At 44.0% G+C, this 20,967-nt stretch overlaps 1 protein-coding gene across 14 annotated transcripts in view; it reads right to left on the bottom strand.

The window, feature by feature from the left end:
* PLEKHA6 (pleckstrin homology domain containing A6) overlaps positions 1-20,967 on the bottom strand; it is a 200,314-nt gene that overhangs the window by 65,011 nt on the left and 114,336 nt on the right. For all 14 annotated transcript variants that reach the window (XM_083508777.1, XM_083508779.1, XM_083508788.1 and 11 more), the window contains 2 exons: positions 1,292-1,372; positions 262-376 (listed from right to left, as the gene is read on the bottom strand). In XM_083508777.1, coding sequence (XP_083364903.1) covers positions 262-376; positions 1,292-1,372 — 196 coding nt within the window. The remainder of the gene's footprint in view (positions 1-261; positions 377-1,291; positions 1,373-20,967) is intronic.

Here is a 20,967-nt window from a genome sequence, read left to right as displayed (position 1 = left end):
GCTAAGAAAGTCAATTTCTCACAAGAGCTCTATGGATGATCATAAAGGCAGCCATTGTTTTTTAGGCTTCTTGTCACTTATAATCTGCTGTGTTTGCCATTTATCTTTCAGGATTTCATAATGCAAGGTCAGTAATGCTGTCCCCATTTTACAGATGAAGAAAATTAAGGCCCAAATAACTTGGGCATGCTGCTTAAGCAGAACATTGCCACAAATGGTGGGGGGCGAGAACCAAGGTCTCCATGAGAGAACAAAGCATACCCTGCCATTTGGTCGTTCCTGAGGCAAGTCTGAAACCATGGTATGATTGGATGATTCACTGTTGACTGCTGTCGGCCGTTTGCTGCCTGATTTGCTTGACATGTCCAAGGCAGATCTGCAATTGAGAGACAAAAAGAGAAGCATAATATTCCAGCATATTTTGCTAGAAGGAAAGAATTATGCTGCACTTGTACTGGTTTGTGGGTATGCTTTAATTTCTGCATTTTGCATTTTTAATATTCTATTTTTGCAGGTAAGCTGCCTAGGTAAAATTTGTTGATGCACGACTATATACAACAAGTAAATAAATATTTTCTAGTATCCTTAGCACATAATGCCGTCTGGTTTATTTATATATAATGCTGTCATTTGCACACTCAAATAAAGTCATGAGTGCTGGTCTACAGTCACAATTCATTGAAATCAATGGAGCATCTTTACACCAGCTTCAACAATATCAGGAGCTACGTTGTACTATTCAGGGCTCTTCCACACTTCCACTTGCCCTGCTGCTTTCCCCCAGGGAAAACCCACTGTTGACTGCTGAATCAAAGCAAACATCGACTGAGGTTCTACAGATGGATGTTTGCTCCAAATTAGTGCTAGAGAGAAGGTATTCTGGGAGAAAGTGGTGGAGCAAAGGCAACACACTTGGACCCACATCTAGAAAACATGGGGCAAGCAGAAAAATGTCTGCGTCAATGCTCTCTAGGCGTGGGACAAGCAGAAGTGTGGCCAAGCCCTCAGCCTTCTCCAACCTGGTGCTGTCCAGATGTTTTGGACTATAGCTGGCTAGGGCTCATGGAAGCAGTATTCATAAACATCTGGAGGGCTGCAGGTTAGAGAAGACTGGCACAAATGCATCTTCACATCCATCAGAAGTTGCCTTGCAGCAAATCCTTGCCATTCTTTCTTGAGCTGTATCTCTGGGGCAAGAGGAATGCCATTTGCTCTCAGGTGGCACACTTAAGGCTTCTCGTCTCCTTCATGAACCTCCACTCTTGTGCTCAAAATGAGAGAGAGGACCTACCTTTGCAAGTCAAACTGGTTGTTCTCTTCTGGGATTTGGCCAGTCACTGGGTGAATAAAAGTGTTCCGTCTTTCATTATGGCTGGAAAAACACACAAGAGAGATGGGCTATGCATTAATTAGGTGGCTCAGGTTGAAGTACACTCCCCATGTTGGCTGAGGATTCGTTAGATACCACAGAATTAATAACCTGCCCAAACAATCCATCTTTCAGAATGATCATCCAGTATCTATAACTATTCAGTGGCAGTGGATTTACATGGCCAGCGGCATCAGTTAATTCAATAAACTCCCCTTTATGCAGTAATTCAATGCATGTGCCACTTGATTTATAATCATTAATCAATTAATAATTTCTTATTAGTTGATTATTTCTACTGAATTTTGAATTATTAAGGCTGTTGAAGTGACTTAAAGGGAAAGAGCCACCACACAAGGTTTTCAAAAAGAAAAAGAAAACAATTCAAGGTATATAACTACATTAGTAGTAGTAGTAGTAACAGCAGCAAAATAATAACAATATATCAACAGTGAAATGAATTGGGTATACAAATAATTACAACTGAGACTCAACATTATATGGCCACAGGATTGAGTATATTCAATCCTGAGTTTGGGGGTGGGGTTGCCCCCTTAGATTTTATACTACCACCTCATTTTCCAGTGGTACCAATTTGGCTCCATTTCTGTCGGCACGCACCACCTGATTTCACTATTAGAGGGAGTGCCAGTGTGCAAGGAGACCCTTTGCTTTTAAGTTCTGGCCTTTTTATTGCTACACCTGGCCCAGTGATCAATTGTGATACTATAAACGTCTCTACTTTCACTGCAGGTATAGAAATATGTTTATGTTTTCCCCTTGCTCATATCAGAGAAGGAAATTGCAATCTGCCTTTGATTTGAGCCTAACTTACAGAATCTACAAAAGCTTTACCCCGTCATTGCTGTCTCAAATGTGCTTATAGCCTACAGAATGCTTCCAAGGAATCAACCATCAACACGTAATAGCACATACAGTTCAATGTAAGTGCTCATTTTGGGGAGCTATGCTATCACAGCAGCCAGGCTTCTTATTGTCAACTTCTGTGGAGGCATATCTCACCCTGCACGGAGTTTTTTCCATACAGATCTGACACCGCCTGGAATAAACAGCATCAGTATTGATGACTTTAATGAAAAGGAAGCAGCATACATAATACACAAATGAAAGACTTGCGCAGTCACCAGGAAACAAACTGTGAGCTCAGCAACCTGTGAATTTCACCCTGCCACTCAAAAGAAAGCCTTTCTCATGGTCCCAGCTCTCTCTGTCAGTTATTCAACCACACACACACACAAATACACACACCAACCACAATAATTAAAGTCTCCACAAACAGCAACTGTGATTCAGTTTGAAATATTATCATTGCACACCTGAGGCCCAAAGCATATTACAGTGGAGGGAGAATATTAATACAGTCCTTTTCATGCACCCTCCTAAATGAGACATCAAGAGCTACACAGCCCAGTTTTTTTTTCTGTTCAAGGGCTAAAATGGCCACTGTCTGCTGGCAGAAATCTGGAAAGAGTGCTTTGTAGCCTTCGCCAAGCCTTTTGCCAGTGAAACATTTTGAGAATTTGACTGTTTGAACACTGCAAACTCTGGCCAAATGCCACTGATTTAAACCATATGCTAAAGAAGATAGGAACTCACTCTACAGGTTTGGGGCTAGTTGCTGCCAGATCAAGGCTAGCCCTGTAGTGTAAACGTTGCTGCTGATAGGAATGAAAGAAATGTCTCCATCCATTTTTCATGTCTCCCAGTGAGCAACTGCAATGGTAAAATTCAAAAATGCCCCACCTCCACCATGATCCGCTGACAAACAAGTACCTCTCTCTCTCTATATATATAAAGTGGCACCTCTGTGTCATTTATGAAAGTGCCATGGACCTGCACTTCACAAATACATTGGTACAGAAAGCTGTCACTCCACTGGTGCTAAAGAATGAGAGAGAATTTAGCGAAAGGATGATGCCATTCAGAGGGCTAACTAGTTAAACCTAAGAGATCATTTTCACATTGCGCAAAGCAGAGGTGGGACACTTTTGGACAAAACCACTTTAGAATGCAGGTAGGAGGAAGTCTTATTTTTTAATGTTCCTCTAATGAGCCCATGTCTGTGCATCAGATACACACCAGAAAGAAAGGCTGAGGATACCCTTATTTCTGCTAAGTTTACCACATTCAGGGAAGATACAGACAGACACACTGTATCTGGGAGTGGGGGAGAACAGAGACAGAGACCCCACACAGAACAACAGATCTATCCAACAACAAGACCTACCCCATAAGCATTTAGTGCTTTTCCAAATAACACTGCAGTGTACTGGCTCAAACAAAAAAATATTAAATTACAGAAGCCAAAACAAATCGAGGCAGCAGCACTCTGTGATGTGCTTTTCCAGACACAGATTTTAATTAGAACATATTCTGTTATCTTGGCCTGCTGGGCATTGTTACTTCTCTGGGCCTGTTTACAAAAACAAAACAAAAAACCAACGGTTTTCATTCCACCCCACCCTGAGGGAGGTTGTCTAAGGCCTAGTGTGTGTGTGTGTGTTTATGCCCTGATCTCATGAACTGAGTGTGCACATGGTGAATCTGTTGTGTGAACTGCATAAGAACAAATCACAAGTTTGGCTGCACGTGAGGAATTCCACACAATTTGTCCCTTGCACAAAGGAAGCCTTTCCTCCTCACCCGCTGCAACTTCTTTCTGTGCATCCTCTGAGCTTTTAAATGGCCAGGCATCATCTTAGGGCAAAGAGTTGGCAACCCAAGTCCAGAAAAGAAGAGCACTGAATAAAATTTATTGCAAAGCAAGGAGCTAAACCACACAAGGACAGCAAAGAAATTTAGGGCCACTTAACAATTTGGAGCCTAGACATGGTTATCAGTGAGGCATGAGTGAACATGAGTGTGGAGTGTGTGCATAAATAACAGAAGACTCAGTGACGTAATGGCCAGCTTTCTCAGGTTGGGCTGCCATATTCTCTTTACACCCCCAGAATTACTCTGGAGTCTGACCCTTTCCCCAGGATGAACAACTTGGCAGGCTGAATATCACTTGGCCAGCAGCTGCCCCTCCCAATCACCTTCATGGCGGCACTTCATCACTAGTTTCTAAAACAAATCCTTCCTTGTGAGGTTATGAAGGCTTTACAATATATTCCAACTACAGAAGTCCTTAAAATCAGGAAATGATTTTCACATTTTAAAGCCAAACTTGCCATTCCTGCTAAACCTGAATCTACTTTCACTGAATTGTTTTTCTTAATTTGATAACATCCTTTCTAGGAAATGTTTATGGAGTGGCAAGTTCAACCACAGCACCCTCCACCCTTTCCCCCAAAGCCAGTTGTGGGTAAGGTTATAAAACCTAAGATCAACATAAAACAGAGTGGGTTCTGCCAATCTCAGCAAAGCTTCCGAACCACTTGCAACTTATGAAAGGGGTTAACTTCCGTGTGCTGAAGGAATGCTGAAGGCTGATGGTATTTCTCTAATAACTGGGTTGGGGTTTTTTTTTAAAAAAAACCCTGAACATGGGGGTGCATGCAAGCAGTGAAGCAGAGCAGGGCTAGTCTTTAAGCATTATCAGTTCCACCACCCCACCCCCCAGCAAACAACATACCCTTTGAGCTCCCTGCCCCTTAACTCATTTTCACAAGCCAGCTTCAAAACTCAGACTCTAGTTCATTATATCAGACATGCACAAGACCAGTTAGCTCATAGGAGAAAGATGCTTTGAAGGTGAAGCATCCATAAGCCGAAGTGGGGGAGGGCAGAGACCATGGCAATCAAGGCGATCCTGCTGGCTTCAAGGAGCTTTGGACTAAGACCACAGAAATTTCCTGGAGCAGATTAAACGCAGGTGCTGGGTAACAAGCTGTAACTGGCACACCTTGCTTTGAGCCGAATGATACTATCTAGAGTATGAAATGAGACCATGAATAGCGTTACATAACAAAACAGCAGGAGTTGTAAGGAAAAGTACATAGGAGGCCATTCCTTACTCAGATCCTGATACAGGAACTACCTAATAAAAGAAACAAGAGGAGACCAACATGGAATTGAGAGATGAGGCAGGAGGTAGACTTAAAAAGAAGACGGCCTTTTTCATGCCCCCTTCTGCTGACCCCAATTTCAGTGCCTGTCTCCTTCTCCCATTCTCACCTAATTTTTCTCCACAGTCCTCTGCCTCCCAATCACCCACCCTGAGAACGTAAGAAGAGCCTGTGGGTCAGGCCAACAGCCAATCTAGCCCAGCTTCCTGTTCTCATAGTGGCCAACCAGATGCCTGTGGAGAAACCCACAAGCAGGGCCCAAGCACAAGGGCACTCTCCGCTCCGCATCTTCTTCCAAAGCACATCTTCTCCATCACCAAAATAGCAAACCTCTTTCCTCCCTACTCACCCCTCAAAACAGTTCCCTCCTCCCCTGACTTCCAGTGGCAATTTGGGGTAGTGGATCTTGACTCTTTAAAGGCACTCTCTTCTACCCTTTCTTGGTCTCCCCGTCCTCTGCCAATTGGTATGCATGCCTCAGCATCCTCATGTAGACAACAAGGCTTGTAAATTGATAGAAAATGTAATGCGCTGGTTTAAAACAATGCAAAGTGATCAACCATCTCAGGAAAACAGCTGTTGGGGAATATCCCACAGATGAACTGCCAGAGGCCATGATTTCTCTGCTCGCCACCTTGGGATTATCTCCCTGCTGATGTCTTTGGTTACCCACAACCCCTCCCAGAAGCTCCCTAGTCTCCTGGCATTTTGTAGCCACTTCAGTCATTACTGAAGTGAACACTTCAGAACCAAAGAGCTACAATTTTGACTAGTTGATTATGGTGGATTATACACCTCCTTGCAGCAATATTTCAGCCTTAAATTGGCTTCTGACCAGTGCTGGAACAACACTACCTGCCTGCTGACTCCAGCTCCACTGGCTTCTGTCCAGGGTCCTGACGACTTTCTTCCCATTCTCTCTTGCACTGTGTGTTCACTACGATTACTGCTTCTTCCTGCCTGCTGATCCATGATCTTGCCTATTTATTTATTTATTGCACATAAATACTCTCCCCAGGCTTATTTCACCTCTGTGGGATTTATCCTCAAACAGGAGGCATCCTTCAGGAGAGCACATATATCTGAACTTTGTTCTATATAGTGTGTGTCCAGATTGCCCTCACCCCTTCCTGAAATCTGAAGCAGTGCCCCTGCACAACTGCACTACCATGCACAACTCAGTGATATTTAAGGTGCACTTCCGCTATTAAAGTAATAGCCTGATGAACCATTAGCATAATCCAATATTGCACTAATTGTCTATGATTTGGAATTATCTTGGCATTTATTTGTGGTGGTATGAAACATAATGAAGGATCAAGACAGATAATGCTCTTGTAATTCTGTAGTGCACCTAGAATGCAAACCCCAAGAGGGACCGTGTTGTTGACCTCATCAGCTGAGGCTTATCCTTGGAAGCTAACGTGACCCTGATGGCAAATATCAGATGTCCCCAAATGAGGGCACCTTCAAATGAAGTATTCATGACACAGAAGTAGCATGGCAAAATCTTCCGAGGGTAAATTTACCATGTCAAAACGCAGTAAGATAAGTTCGACTGCAAGGCACAGGACAATATGAAAATCCTAGGATGGGGTGAGGTGAAAGATACTTGTGAGCGTATCCCTCCAGGAAGTGTGGAGAGCAGTCACAGATGGGGTTCAAGAGCTCAGAAAGGTGGAATTGTGGAGATCTGGGGCTCTTCTGCAGATTCTATTTCAAATGTGGCAGTTGTGTGGTGGATGTTTTACAGCTTTGCATGTAGCAAACAGGTAAGGGAAGAGAATATCACCTTTCAATAATTTCATAGCGGTACCAATTGCAATAAACATTGAGATCCACAAAAGTTGGTTTCTCATCTATATATCATTTCTAATTTTAACAAATGCCTTTTTGGGAGGGAGGGCAGAGCAATTGCCCTGGGCTGCATCCTCTGAGAAGGGCACATTAAGCATTGTTGAACAGTGAACTCCAGTTGGGAGGCAGCGTAACAATGACACAGGGTACGATGAGGAGGAAGAGGTAACTCAACTGTATATTCTGCTTCCTGGACTTCTCAGGGTTCTAATATGTGGCTGGTTTTACCTCTGGTATGCCACAAGAATATGCAATCCACCACCTGTTAATTCAAGATAAATTTCCATCACAGTTGTCAGGATGCCCACATCTCCATTTTACTTTCAGGAATTGAAGCCCAAAGCAGCATGAAGCAACTTTCTCCAAGGCTACTATGATGGTCTTTTTTGAGGTCTTCCATTTCCCAGCCCAGCATCTAAATTAAAGTCTTGTGCTTTATCTATTTCTACAGGTATATGACCCCCCACTTCCTGGTTCCTTTGCCTAGTAAAGATGGGTCTAGGCTAGGCTATCCAAACGGTTCATCGCCTTGCACAATGTCAACATGCAAGCCAAGAATATATTGCAACTGTGTTTTGAGTAGGATAAATAAGCCTTGTCGCTAAACCCAAGTTCCGAAAGTACACAGAGTTTCAGTAGAAAGCATGAAATCACATCACAAAGTTTTTTTAAAAATAAAAAATAGCCAGTACATAATTCCATTTCATGTTTTTTCCCCACCAATTCAATTGATAAATTTGTATTAGTTCACATCCCAAATAAATAACGTTGTATTTAAATTGAGAAAATAAAGGAACAAAAGTCCCCAAAACAGATTTTTTTAAAAAAAATAATAATGGGGGTGGGGGGAGATGATACAGTTATGTTTATGCTAGTGCACTCGAAAAAATGAGTGACAGCATAGCTAGTGACCATGTAAGGATGGCAATGAGACATACAAGAGGCAGAGTCTGGCTTCCAAACTGCAGAGACAAGCCAGAATGATGGGGGTGTTTCATATGAGAAGACAGGCATAAACTTTTGACTTGGACAACATCAGTCCATACCCAGCACCAAATTCAGAGGGAGAACTAGTGTTTGTACCTGTTAGCACTGTGTTCTGCAACAATGTCAGATCAGAAACTCTTGCTTGAACCCATCACCATTCCCAGTTAACAACAAAGTACCTACAATTGTGTTTGCCCACATCCATTATTTGTTCCCCTTGCTTTTACCGTCCTGCATCTCCCTTGCGACTTTCCCCATTATTAAAACTTTAGAGTGTAAGGTCCTCGGGGCAGGGCCTGTCTTTTTTATTCACTTGTAAAGAGCCAGGTATCTTGAAGGTACTGTACTATATTACTACTACTGTTATTTATGAGGGCTATTGCATGCATTATAATATTTCTCAGCTTTGGTGTAAATTTACCTGATCGTTATTCTTTCTTGGCACTCTACCTTCAAGTACTGTTTCATTTCTAAACCGGAACACGGTAGCAAGAGACTCAGCTTGAGCACACATTACAAAGCCATGTGAAAACTAACTTTCCTGGAGCTGCCGAAACCACCCAGAGTGTTATTCATGGACAGGTATAGCCTGTGGGACTTTTTATAGCCATTGCACTGTTTTGCTTCCAGCCTTTATTCAGAAGGGTTCTTTAATCAGTTGAGCCAGAAGCAGGTTTGCCTTTTATTCTCGGGCTCCCTCCTCCTCTTCCTCCTCCCTTCAGAATCCTTTGTAGTTGTGTGTGGCTTCTGCACCTCCTGCTGGCACTCGGCCAACCACCTCCTTCTCTCCCCCCCCCCCCCAGTTCCAGCTTTCAGGGTTCAGCACTAATGCCAACGAGCTAACTTCCCCAGAACCGCCTTAAATATTCCCTCCCCAGCAGCTGCCTCTCCTGGTCCTATTCCACAAACTCCTGAGTTAAGCATCTGCTACCCCAGCACTGCAATGCAGCAGTCACTGACCAAAATGAAGTTCCCAATGAGCCATTCTTTGAAACACATGAGCCCCCAGAGCAAGAATGATAAGGCCACGACCCCGCTGCCTCTGCTCTACAGCCTTGCTGCATCACCTGGAAAATCCTACCTGACCCGACGGTCCGCTCGGAACTTGAGCATGGTGGCAAAGTCTCAGCTGCGATCCCTGCCTGCAACCATGTCCCTGGAAGGTGGGTGAAAGATAAGTCTTCCCGGAGCACAGCCGGTTCCCCTGTGCCCTTAGGAAATGTGCCATAACGGAAAGTCCTGTGCCGGCAAGGATAGGGATGTGGTGGTCCAGTATGCTTCCCCCATCTTTAAACTTCTCTACTCTCCTTGAGTTCAGGGAAGACAGCAGCTGCTTTCTGTCTTTCTGTTCTGATTTCTGGGCAGGCAAGAGAGAGGGAGAGAGAGGGAGAGGGAGAGGGAGAGATCTGCTGCCTCTCCCTCTCTCAGGCACCAGGGTCTATCTAACCTAGTCCAGCCTCATCATTCAAACAATGCTCTCAGCCTCACATGCAGCAATAGCAGCAGCCAGCAGGCATTGCAAAGGAGTGCGGGGGGGGGGTGGAGAGAGAGAGAGATTTCAAGCTCAGTTCCCCCAAGGAGAGAAAGGTGAAGGGTATACGGACACCGGCATGTGTCCAGATACACACACACACACACACACACACACACACACACAGCAGGTGCAGCAGGAGACAGCTTGTGCTTTAACCTGATCAGAGTATTTTAGGAAGAAGGGCTTTTGTAAAGGCTGAAGGTGAAGAGCATAAAATGCTGGCATTTCCCTTAGCAAAAGATTCTTGGGGAGCTGAGCTCTATAGTCCTAGAAACTCTGTATGACTGATCTCCTATCTTAAGTACGCTACAACGATGATGCCCATAAATAGACTGCGACTATCAAATGGATATTTGGTTCTGAAACATGCCTTTTCCATCCCACCCTTTATCTGAGACTCAGTGTGAGCTGCAACACCTTCTTAAAATCAAGAAAGAAACACCATATGAAACAGCTCATTTAACAGACGCACAGGAAATAATTTTTTTGCTGCTCCCTTTGTTCAGGTTTGCCACTAAGATTTCCTCCTTGATCCTGTTTTGCTTCACTAATGCTCCTTTAATGTCAAGTGGTCCTAATGCCCTTAAATTGCTCTCCATGCTGGCTTATTAGGCCATATTGGTTTTGATTAGGCTAAGGCAATTTAATGCTGCATGAATCTGAAAAGTTCAGTAATTGTATTATTTGTACACTTTGTCAGTCTTTCTCCTGGACCCATAAGCTAACTACTAATGCCCTTCCCTTCCCTTATTTGTTATATGAAAACTCTGCACTGCTTTCTGACCCACAACGGTCCTCCAAGCCACTAATAACCCACAGAATAAAAATGTCTAAAAGAATAAACAGCAGGACCATCTCAGGATCAAAGCACATACGTATCATAAATAACAAAGACCCATGGGCAGAGAGCAGCAAGCATTTGCGCTTCCAACCAGAAAAGTTTTACAATAGGAAGGTTATATTAACAAATCTTCAAAATGGAAAATGCATTTTACAGTTGACTACTGACAGAGGAAGCATATTCTAGACTGCCTGCTATCCAGGCATTATCATCCTAGGTGTGCAGGCCCTGACTGTCAGGCTACAAGCCTATGAACATTTTTTTGTGACTAAAACCCACTGCACTTAGTGGGATTTCTGAACAACAATGCAATAAATAATATGCTTTCTATGCCTGGCTGGGTAGAAAGTCCACTCACATTATACTAACTCAAAGCTAAGAATTCCTGCAATATACTATATCCTGTTCTTCAAGTGACACCTTTAGTTACATTATGTGTATTTGTCTTGAGAGTAACCTCTGCAATGATCATGATTTTGATGATGTATCTCATTTTTCTTTCAAACTCAAAGCAGCCAACAGGCAAGAAATATCAAAACACAAACAATGAACAAAACAGTAGCAATAAAATCAACCTGCAAACAGCATCAAGCAAGCAGAATCCAACCAACAGCAACAGGAGTGCACAAATATGAGAGAGAGAGAGAACTACGAACCAACAACTGAGACAACTGTGTTGAAACCTAGAAATGGAAGGCTAGCAAGTGATGGGGCCAAGAAGACATCCCTTTGGAGGACATTTTATAACACTTGCGCTGCTTCTGAAAAAGCCCTGCCTGGTTCTCTTCTGCATAAGGGTGCACACAGAACAAGGTTTCTGATTACGCATGGAATGCATAGGAAGGCACACATAGGAGAAGGCAGAGATTAAGGTGCTCAGATTCCAAACATTTAGACCTAACAAAGGTAAGAACCAGCATCTTAAATGAGGTCCAGAGGCATTTAACCCCAATTTTACATCCAAACCTTTTGCTACTAGGGTGTTGATTGGGAATGGGAGGAGGAAGCACATGACTCAATTTTTGCATTGTTTCCTATGGTTACTTGTTCATTTTCTGGACCAGAATGTGGGGTGGGACTACTACACTAGCTCCTGGAAGGTGGGTCACTGTTGCAAGGCAGTGCTGTAAACTGGAAGTGTAAGCCAGTGTTCCTGCATGTGCATTTGCACCACACTGACTTCCCCACAGCCTATCTCCTCTTCCTCCTGGCAATCAACAGTGAGCCATCTTCAGGGAAGCTGGCATGAATGACCATGGTAAGGGCACAGTTGGCTTACCGACTTAAGCAGGTGAAAGGCACCCCTAGTCAGTGCTACCACCTTCCTAGCCTCCGTAAAACAGTGCCAGGTCAAGGAGCTCCCCCAAACTACAAACCTATATCTTGAGGAAGAGTGCAACCCCAGCCAAAGCAGACTATATACTTCTCCCAGGATTGACTGATCCCCTCACAACAGCACTTTGCCCTGTGCAGAATAAGGTACAGGTTGTTCACCTCCCACCAGACACGAGACATCTGTCATACTATACAAAAGATAAAACCTAGAAATCAGCTGCAGGGTCCCAGGGTGTGGTCTGAAGGCATTTAGGGCCAGCACCTTGCTGAAGCTAGGCAGGCCTGGGTCTGGTCAGGGCCTGGATGGGGGACCTTCTGGGAACCAGATGCACACTGCCTTGGGTTCAGTGCCAAAAGGAGGGTGGGATGTAAATGCAAGACAATAAGTAAATACAAATTGTATAAACCTCCCCATCATAAACATGTTTTCTCAGAAGCAGGTTGCCTAGTCGTAATTAACCAAAATGAGCCACCATGAAATCACTGGATTAAACCAATATCAAGAAGAAAATTGATTGGTCTCACTCTGCCTTCATAACAATCAAACCAGTCAGACTTAAGGAAGGCAAAGTGGGCATGAGGATTCTCCCTCAAGCCATTCAATGACATTTGAAATAGAAATTGATGAAGGCAGTAAATCTCAGAGCCATTTCAGATATTTTAAAATGCATACATTTAATCTTATTTTTTTTAAAAAAGCTTGGTTGTCTATATTGGCGTTCTTCCTAAAGGAACCTTAGTGGCTCATTATCCTCTCTCAACAGAATAGAGGGGAATAGATTCATACCCTCCAGCATGCTGAATCCCAAAACCGGGTTGTGTGTCTTTCACCCATGCAAGATCGCAGAGCCCAAAACACACACTTTTTTCTTTTCTTTATTATGTTTTTTTTATTTGTTTTCTTTTATTATTTCATAAAATTTATATACCGCTTGATTGTAGGAAAACCTCAAAGCAGTTTACAAATAAAATTATCACTAAAAGCTTTCTGACTGTAATTTAAAACCTACACTGCTATAAACACAGTTCTCCTGTACAGAGTTTAATAAATGAATTGATCTTAAAAAAATCATTTTTACTGATTGATTTTTTAATACAAGAAAGAAAAAGGAAGGATATACTAGCCTACTGTACTAAGGTAAAAGTCACATTTGTCACTGTCCCCACTTTTGCCTCTGGCCCCACCAAGCCCTGGCATGCAGCCCTTAGAAGGTTGTACGGAAGAGTATGTGGCCCCTAGGCTGAAAAAGATTCCTGGCCCACGATTTAACAGCACAACACTCAAAGACCTAAACAGGCAACAAAAAACCAGTTGTTTTAATCAAGAGGTTCATGAAATGCAAGATATTGCAGTAAGGGGGTGGTGGAAAGATCACCTTGCTAGTATTTCCTGTTTTGAGAGAAAGAGATTGGCAAATGGTCCTACTGGCACAGTGTGGGTGGACTGCACTCAGCTTCAAAATAGGTAACTTACCGTATCTTTAAAGGTCAAAAATATCTATTAGTGAGCAGCATCACTCATCACTGAGGATGGCAGGCTTGCGGTACCAAATATCACATGCCACTTGGAAGTGCACTGCATGACTTAGCTAGGGGAAGAACTGTATTTTTCCCAACATCACAATGCAGGCTGAATTCACAGGAAATGGTACACTGTGGTCTATTATTACATGAACAAGCCTCAGGCTCATGTGCTCTCCCACTTTGTTTCTTCTCCCAGTGCGGCTGCAAGGAGGAGATGATTGATTGATTTATTGAATTTTTATACCACCCTATACCCAGAGGTCTCAGAGTGGGGAATGGGAAACATTCAGTTCTTTTTGTAACTAACTTCATTTAGTGTTATGTCTGAACCTCCATAAACTGTGGCTAATCTTTAACTATGGCTTACTGATATAAGTTGATTTCAAACATTGGTTTCAGAAGCAGACATTATAATAAACCATAGCTGAGATTAACCTAAGGTTACCAGACATCCCCGTTTCCCGGGGACAGTTCCCAGATTTACAAATCAGTCCCTTCACAAAATCCATTTATTTAGTAGGAAGTTGAAAAGTGTCCCCGGATTAATTGAAAAAAATCTGGTAACCTTAGAATAACCACAGTTTAGGGTTTGGGCATAACATTAAACTGCAGTTAATCAACAACATAAGTGAAACTTTCCTATCATCTCGCAGAGGAGAATTGGGGTAAGCTGAAACAACCGGGATCATTCAGTTTGTAATTTAAGGGTTAATTTTGTTAATGTTAAAGTCAACTAGCCAAGCAGAGGGGCAGGTGGAGGTACTGCTGAGCAACCAAGCACAGTAGTATGATACTCACCAAGGGTAGCATGTGCTCTAACTGGCTGTGCAGTTCTGAGAAAGTTTTCCTCTGTATGCAGAGCCGTCTTTTCCATACGGCTTGGTGGTTCATTGAGCCAGGGCGCCGGCCTCTCAGGGGTGCCCCAGCGAGTGGGGGAGCTGCACGGCTTTGCCAGCAGCCTCCCCATTCCCTGCATGCCCACCAGCTGCGCCCTGTCAAACATATGGCTGGCGGGCGCGCGGCTTCCCTCCCAAGCTTCTGTGGGGATTGCTCTCCTGCAGCAGCATGAAGAGTTGCACACCCCCCCCATGGCTGGCAGTGCGCAGCTTTGCTGCCGCCCCCCTCTATCCGTGATAATTTGGGGGTGCTGAGCAGATATTTGCACCCCGGCGCTGCGAACGGAAATGCCATTTACCTTCCCGCCAGAGCGGCACCTATTTATCTACTTGCACTTTGATGCTCTTTCGAACTGCTAGGTGGGCAGGAGCAGGGACCGAGCAACGGGAGCTCACCCCGTTGCAGGGATTCGAACCGCGACCTTCTGATCAGCAAGCCCTAGGCTCTGTGGTTTAACCCACAGCGCCACCCACATCCCTTTTCATATTATAATAAACATAGTTTATTACTACATATGAATACGGTCACTTTTTTGTACATCCTAGGAGAAGTGTTAGATACCCTGCTTTGGGAGAACAAATCTGCATTCCCTCCAGCAGTTACAGAGAACCTGTAGCCCTTCAGATGTTGATGTACTCCAAGCTCCATCATCCCCAGCCAGCAGAGCTAATAGTTGGTGGTGATGTGAATTGTAATCCAATATGTATGGAGGGCACCAGGTTGAGAAAGGGTCCCTACATCTAATAAGTAACAACTGTGCATTTATTGAACAACAAACAAAAAAGATCATCTGGAGGAAAGACCTTCCAATAAGCCTGATTAGTTCTAGTCTGCAAGCCAATAAGGAAAGGTCCTTATACTGACCCTGTTATTGGCTGCAAGCTTTCCAATAGTAACATTTCCTAGCTCACATCTGTAAAGGCTTTGTAGTTTTGGGTTTAAAGGAGAAGGTGTGGAATTTTGCATACACACTCTCTTCTTTGACAGGAAAAAAAATCCTTTAAAATTAATTTAAATAAATCAATATTATAACACACGGCTAACAGAGAAGCAAGTATGAAGCATTTTTTCACTACCCATGTGAATATCTCCAGGCCATGGCGCTGGCTGATTTTAACCCCTTTATGACTTACCAGGGTTTCATTCCTGGAGTGGTAGCAAAGTTTATGAATGTGAAGCGTAGTTTACGAATGTGAAGTAGTTACAAAGAAAATACTTCCGAACATGTGCAGAGTATTCTTTCTTAATTCACTTCTTAATGATAACCATAGCCTCATCCTTGTGATGGGGACAATGAAAACACAAAGGGCTCACCCACAAACACCCCTTTCAGACTCAGCCCATGGCATGCTGACTTGGGAGTTTTACTGGCACCCACAGTGTCATTGAGGGGGCAGAGCTATTCCCTGCAGGCCCCTTTGTAAAGTCAGGCAGGAAACATCTAGAGATGGTGTCACAGAGTGTGTCACACAACAAGGGGATTCACAGGCAAGTAAATTTCACTGAATGTTGCAGCACCACATGACCTTCAGGTCCACTGGTCTTCAGGTGATGGGTTGGGACCCACTAGTGGGTCACGCCCTAATCCAAGCTGGGTCACAACAGGAGCACCACCACCATGCAAATATAAATGGTGAAGGATTAAGGAATGGGTCCCTGAATGCATATTTGGGTCCTGGGTCTCTAAAAGGTTGAAGATACCTGGCCTAGCCTATTACCACATTGTTTATGAAGGCTAGAGAGGGGCAGGTGGCAGCAAGCTTCCCTCCCTCCCTCTCTTTCTTTCTTTCTTTCTTTCTTTCTCCTTCCTTCTCTCTCTCACACAATCTCTTTCTTTTTAAAAAGAAGATAATTGCAGGGGTAATAAATTTTGAGTGAAGGTATCACAATAGTATTTTTCACACATGACATTGAACACAGTCACAAGCTGCCTCTACACGTGTACAAGTGTTTGTGTAAAAGAGTGCGCACTTATTCATTTGTGCAGCTCAGCTACTGTGGAGTCAGGTACACAAGCATGTGACTTACTATCCAAGTGTACAGCTCTACTAGTAATGTGCACATATTAAATCCTCATTGAATGTGGGAATGCCCCTAATGGCTTCTACAGACAAAGAGATCTGGCGTCCGTTGTTCAGTGTAGTCGTAATGCTGAAATATAAGGGGCAACCCTGGTGTTCCACTGGGCATTTCTGAAACATGGCATTTCTTTGAAAGGAAGGTGAGGTGATTCTTTTGCCTCTGCCTGAGCACAGAATAAGTTTCAGCCCAAGGAAATAGGGCTGACAAGTAAAAAAAGGTCACCTTCACACAAAATTTATTACCTCCGCAGCTGCCTCTTTCTTACCGAGAGTATCAGGGGGATGAAAGGGACAGCTCCTCTCACCAGCCCTCACAAATTAGGCTATCCGACCTACGCATCTCCTTGCAGCATGACCCATCCTGTCATCTCCAAGCACAAGCATAGATGGGCTCTTTTTCTTCCTTGAGAAAAATAGACCTGCCTCCCCAAAAGGGCTTTGTTAATGTTCGAAGTGCTTAAGTCCACAGTTGTTGCAACCATTATGGCAACATGATGGGCTATCAATACGTTGCTACAAGTGGCTTCCTGTTCCAATCTGTTCTCAAAACAGGCACAGTGTGCTGCCCATTTGACACCCACGGGGGCCCAGAAGTTAAGGTTATTAGCCACAGTGTCCTTATCTTCAGTACAGTCCATGGTTGGGAACACATGGTTCCTGCACATTGGCTGATGCAACAAGCAGTGCTAAAAACAAACCCATCGGCACGCACACCTGACCCCAAGCTGATAGTGCTGTTTTAGAACTGGCTGAAACCCACAGATGGGATTCTCTACATAAACACACACACGCCCATCACTAAACTCTGCCATTTGCAACTTCTGATTCTTTTCCAGCCTTCCCATTAAATTTCTAGAATAAAAAAAAAAAGCCACAGGCCTTTCATTAAAAATATCACCAGGTTGATAAGCCTAATAGTGCACACTTCATTTCCATGCCCTTCCTGCCATTGGAAAGATCTGGATGAGTGAGAGGAAATATCTGCCACTTGCTATGTAGGGAGGCATAAGCCATCACCTTCCGAAGTTGGGATTTATAGGTGGTGATTTAAATTGCTCCGTTTCATGGAATCTCATCTTCATCTTGGCTCAATTGACTCAGGTAAACCGCAGAGTCTGACTCCAAGGCTAGACACTCCAGTGATCTATCCATAGCTCTTCATAAACATCACCTACAGCCTGCATAAATATAATTTCTGTGCCCATAAATATCAACCTTATGTAACCCTTCATAAATAAAGGCGTCCTGTGTGGGTACGGTTCTGTGATTTCTGCAGTCAAATTGAGAATAGATGCATGTGTTCCTGGAGAGACAGGGATCACTGATGGGTTCTATAGATGCTCTCTCCCTTGGGCCATCACAGTACAGATAGACTCAGATTCAGAGATACACATGCAGATACTTATTTGAGGCCACTTTAGAGTGTTGGACTACGACCTGGGAGACCAGGGTTCGAATCCCTCCTCAGCCATGAAGCTCACTGGGTGAGCTTGGGCCAGTCACTGTCTCTCAGCCCAACCCACCTCACAGGGTTGCCATGAGGATAAAATGGGGAGAAGAGAACTACATATGAAGCCTTCAGCTCCTTGAAGGAAAAGGTGGTATACAAATGTAATAACTAAAATGAAATAAAAACAACTTACAATAAGGTGGGTTGTAAAAACATACACCTCAGGTGTCAAAATATGCATGTGACGTCCGTTGTATGAATCCAGTTAACAAAACAGGCGGAGCCCTCCTGCTAGAACAGAAGTTCCTCAGTGCAGATCTTCATCTCTCCACCACTCAGTGCAGATTTTTATCCTTTACACATGTCTCAGCAACCAGCTGCCTATGCCAATGCAGTCGTCCAGTGCCCCTTTCTCACAGAGCTCCTGGGCACCTCTTTCTTCTGCACCTTTCAGCCTGCTGTCCTCACTAGGCATTGGGGAACAGCACTGTGTAAAAGCAGAGAGCCCTGCACTGTTCACCTCCATGAAGAAATGCCATGAAGCACCTCAGACAAAAAAAGTTAACCGACAGCCAGTCACTGCAGTGCTGATGGCACTCAGCAAGCTGCTAGACTGGCTCCTAGCTGGGTCACCTGCATGTCTTCCCTTTCTTTCTGACTCACATGCCCCACAGCTACACCTTCCCCTGCTAATTGCTTCTGCTGTTGACCACTCATGTAGGTAACTGGGTATCCTCTTTTAATTGCACTGGAAACACAGGGAACAGCATGCCAGGGACTCACAACCTGCAATCCTCCCCCTTTTGAAAACAAGGCTAAGATTATTACAGACTTAGTGAGACAGATCAAATGTCATGGCAGCATGGATCAGCAGACTTGTGCAACAGCCTACAACATTGACAAATGGTTTGGGGGAAGAAGAGGCTCACTAGCAGTATTTGGAGGCAGAAGACCTCTATTTACCACTTGTGAGGAATCACAAATGTTGCCCTCATGTCCTGCTGGTGGGCTTCCCATAGGTATTGGGTTGGCCACTGTGAGAACAGGATGCTGGACTAGATTGGGCCTTTGGCCTGACCAGCAGGGCTGCTCTGTGTGGCAGGACACTGCTAGTAGTGACCCTTTCTCCCTCTTCTTCCATGAGCCAGGCCCCCCCAGGAAGATGACCCACTAAGGAAAGTGGCCCTCAGACTGAAAAAGATTCCCCACCCCTGAATTAGTGCCATATGCAATTGTAGAAAGAAAGAAAATATAACACTAGTACAGCATTAACCAAAACAACAAAAAATCTGGGTGGTTTGAGATGGTGGTGGTTATTGTTAGAACAGGCAAGCCACTCCATTTATGCTGCCAAGACTAAAAATATGCTAAAAATATGCAGTAACTCAGGTTGCACAAGCCTGGGCCCGCGGCAGGTGTTTTCCCCTTCTTGCATCACCATTTCCTTGAGCTGGGCTGGCTGGCAGACACAAAACATGCCTCTGTTCCTGGGAGGAGGAACCAGAAAGCTTTCCTCAGAGATTCAGTGGCCTGGGGCGAGGCTCATTCTGGGCCATCCCAGGCCACAGCAAAGAGGCGCGTGGCTCGTGAATAAAATCTGTTGCTTTGCTTCGCAACTCCAGGGTGTGAGGTGGAGCATGATGCGCAGATGCTGGCAAAAAGCAGCGCACGGAGCATGGCAACCTGGAAGCAGAGGGGGCCAAAGATTTGCTTAGTGAAGGAAGAAGACGGTCTGCAATAGCCATGCTGAAGCAAGAGGCCCCAGGCTTCTGCACTGTTAAGAAGGGGGTCTAATAGGCAGGAGGTTATGACAGGAATTCAGCTCTGAGAGAGAGACAAAGGGTTATTCCAGGTAGGGACTTAATACAGTGGTACCTCAGGTTAAGTACTTAATTCATTCCGGAGGTCTGTACTTAACCTGAAACTGTTCTTAACCTGAAGCACCACTTTAGCTAATGCTGCTGCCACACCGCTGCTGCACAATTTCTGTTCTCATCCTGAAGCAAAGTTCTTAACCCAAGGTAATACTTCTGGGTTAGCGGAGTCTGTAACCTGAAGCGTATGTAACCCGAGGTACCACTGTATTGCAAATGGATGGTTGGCAACACATTGTGGATTGTTGTTGTTGGTTAAAAAAAAAAATCATCATATTTTCCATGGAAAGTCTAAATCCAGATTAAATTATGTGAATACTGTAGAAAAATTGCATGCACCAATCCCAGAATAAACCCCCATCTGGAAGCACCTAGGCCATGTTGCTAATGCTGCACAGTGGAATAGGCAGGGAGTATTAAGCAGGAAGCGCCAACACAAGAAGTCTTAAGCAAGCAAGCCCTAAGATGGGTTTCAACTAGCCATAAAGTTAATCCTATTAGGTAGAAGGTGATTGTTCCTGCTCTAAACAGGCTCCATGCTTGCAGCAGAGATTATTAGGATCAAAATCAAAGATCATTTAAATCTGGCAAAATCCATTTTAAAAAAATAAATTAGTAAAAAATAAATAAATGCAGAATGTAGGTGTGTCTCGCCATTCTGCATGGTTGATTTCAATTCATGGCGTGCAATTGACTGACTAGGAAAGGGTTACAAAAGCAAATGTTTGGGCTCCAAAAGGCTTATCTGTGTTTGCTGCTGTGGCCCATTTCAGAACTTCCTATTACACAAAAGTAGATAAATCCTCCTGGCTACCATTTGAACCTGTGTGGCTGGTTATCCTTTGCTTTTATTTGCTGTCTGAAATTGCTGTGTTGCAAATTAACAAGCAGAGGACTCTGGGGAGGAAAGTTAATAATGGAAGGAACAAAGACGCAAAAAGCCCTCAGCACACAAGGGCAGGGCACTTCCGCAGGCAGCGCTGCCAGTCCTTAGAGCTGAGCTCCAGGAAGCAGGCACTAGGAAAGGCACATGTTAAATGGAATCTTCTTCATTTCAATTCTCAGGGGCATATACATTTTTCTCACCGTAAGCCTCAGCAAAGCATTTCAGCGGAGTTATGGTTTAAAAGTGACTCAGTTCTCTGATTTGCAAAATGTCACTAATGACATCCTACAAATCGGAGAAC

This window comes from Podarcis liolepis (genome assembly GCF_965112155.1).
Source record: "Podarcis liolepis genome assembly, chromosome: 6".
Lineage (NCBI taxonomy): Eukaryota > Metazoa > Chordata > Lepidosauria > Squamata > Lacertidae > Podarcis > Podarcis liolepis.
This window is presented reverse-complemented; position numbering and strand designations above follow the sequence as displayed.